General features: G+C 41.3%; 1 protein-coding gene across 1 annotated transcript in view; it reads left to right on the top strand.

The window, feature by feature from the left end:
• Positions 1–805: 805 nt before the first annotated feature.
• The window catches only part of ASXL3 (additional sex combs like 3, transcriptional regulator), a 163,667-nt gene continuing 163,468 nt past the window's right edge, over positions 806–1,004 (top strand). Inside the window, exon 1 of the mRNA XM_019473738.1 lies at positions 806–980. Coding sequence (XP_019329283.1) covers positions 806–980 — 175 coding nt within the window. The remainder of the gene's footprint in view (positions 981–1,004) is intronic.

The raw sequence follows: 1,004 nt of genomic DNA, 5'->3' as shown, positions 1-1,004 counted from the left end.
GGCAAGCCTACAGTGCTTTATAAATTTTTTTTACATGTTTCCTCAATATATTCACCTAGGCTCCCGTGACCGGACTGTGACCAAAACTTTACAACCCTATGAGCTGTTAGAACAAGTCCACTAAACCTTCTCTGTCATTAATTCCCCCCTTCCTCATTAATTATTTTCCCAAAGAAATGACAAGACAGACAGAAATTAGAAGTCAGTTGTCATCGTTGTAGTAACAGCCACCTCTTCCTTCCATAAGGTTTTCAAAGTATCTTCTTCAAAGTCTATTCTACTTTGGCATGGTGTTATTATGGAGTGAAACTAAGAGATTCCATTCTTTAAAAAAACAACCCAAGAGCTTTTGGAAGGTAATAAAATTCTGGAATAACTCCCATACCAAGTCCTTCCGTGTTTTCTAGCCTTATGCATTTTGCTTTTTAAAGAGAGAAAAAACTAAGAGACAGAATAATTACTATACCCTCTGTGGGGGGGAAAAATCTAATTTTTAATCAGAGTGTCCTCTTCAGTAGTGACTCATCACATTCTTGAGCCTGTGCAAAATGTTTGTTATGTATTTGAAACTTGGGAAAGGAAGGCTTAAAACTCTTTTAAGTTATATATCAGAAAGTTTATTGTATTCTTTGAATCAGTTAAGAACTCGGCAATAAGAGGGCAGAACCTATTTAGGCATGTAAGCTGAAAAATCGGATCTCTCAAAGATGCTTTAGCTGCTGCATCAAGCACTGCAAGAAGAAAAGGGGATTAATTCTGGAAGCCCCAGCAAGCCGTTCTAGCTGAACCCCTTCCCAGAGCAGAGATGCTCGGATGCTTCTGCAGCGGGGGAGGTACCCTCCACTTCAGTACTTTCCCAGGCTTCAGTCAGACACCTCCAAAGGTGCAACCTCCCGAAGACAAAGACCGTTACTTTGGCTTATTCTGCCACCAGAACGCAGTGAATGAGGAAGAGCTGGATGTGCCAAACGCCGCTCTATGTAAGGTAACGCCGCCCTGGACTC

This window comes from Aptenodytes forsteri, unplaced genomic scaffold (genome assembly GCF_000699145.1).
Source record: "Aptenodytes forsteri isolate BGI_AS27 unplaced genomic scaffold, ASM69914v1 Scaffold23, whole genome shotgun sequence".
In the NCBI taxonomy this organism is placed as follows: Eukaryota; Metazoa; Chordata; class Aves; order Sphenisciformes; family Spheniscidae; genus Aptenodytes; species Aptenodytes forsteri.
This window is presented reverse-complemented; position numbering and strand designations above follow the sequence as displayed.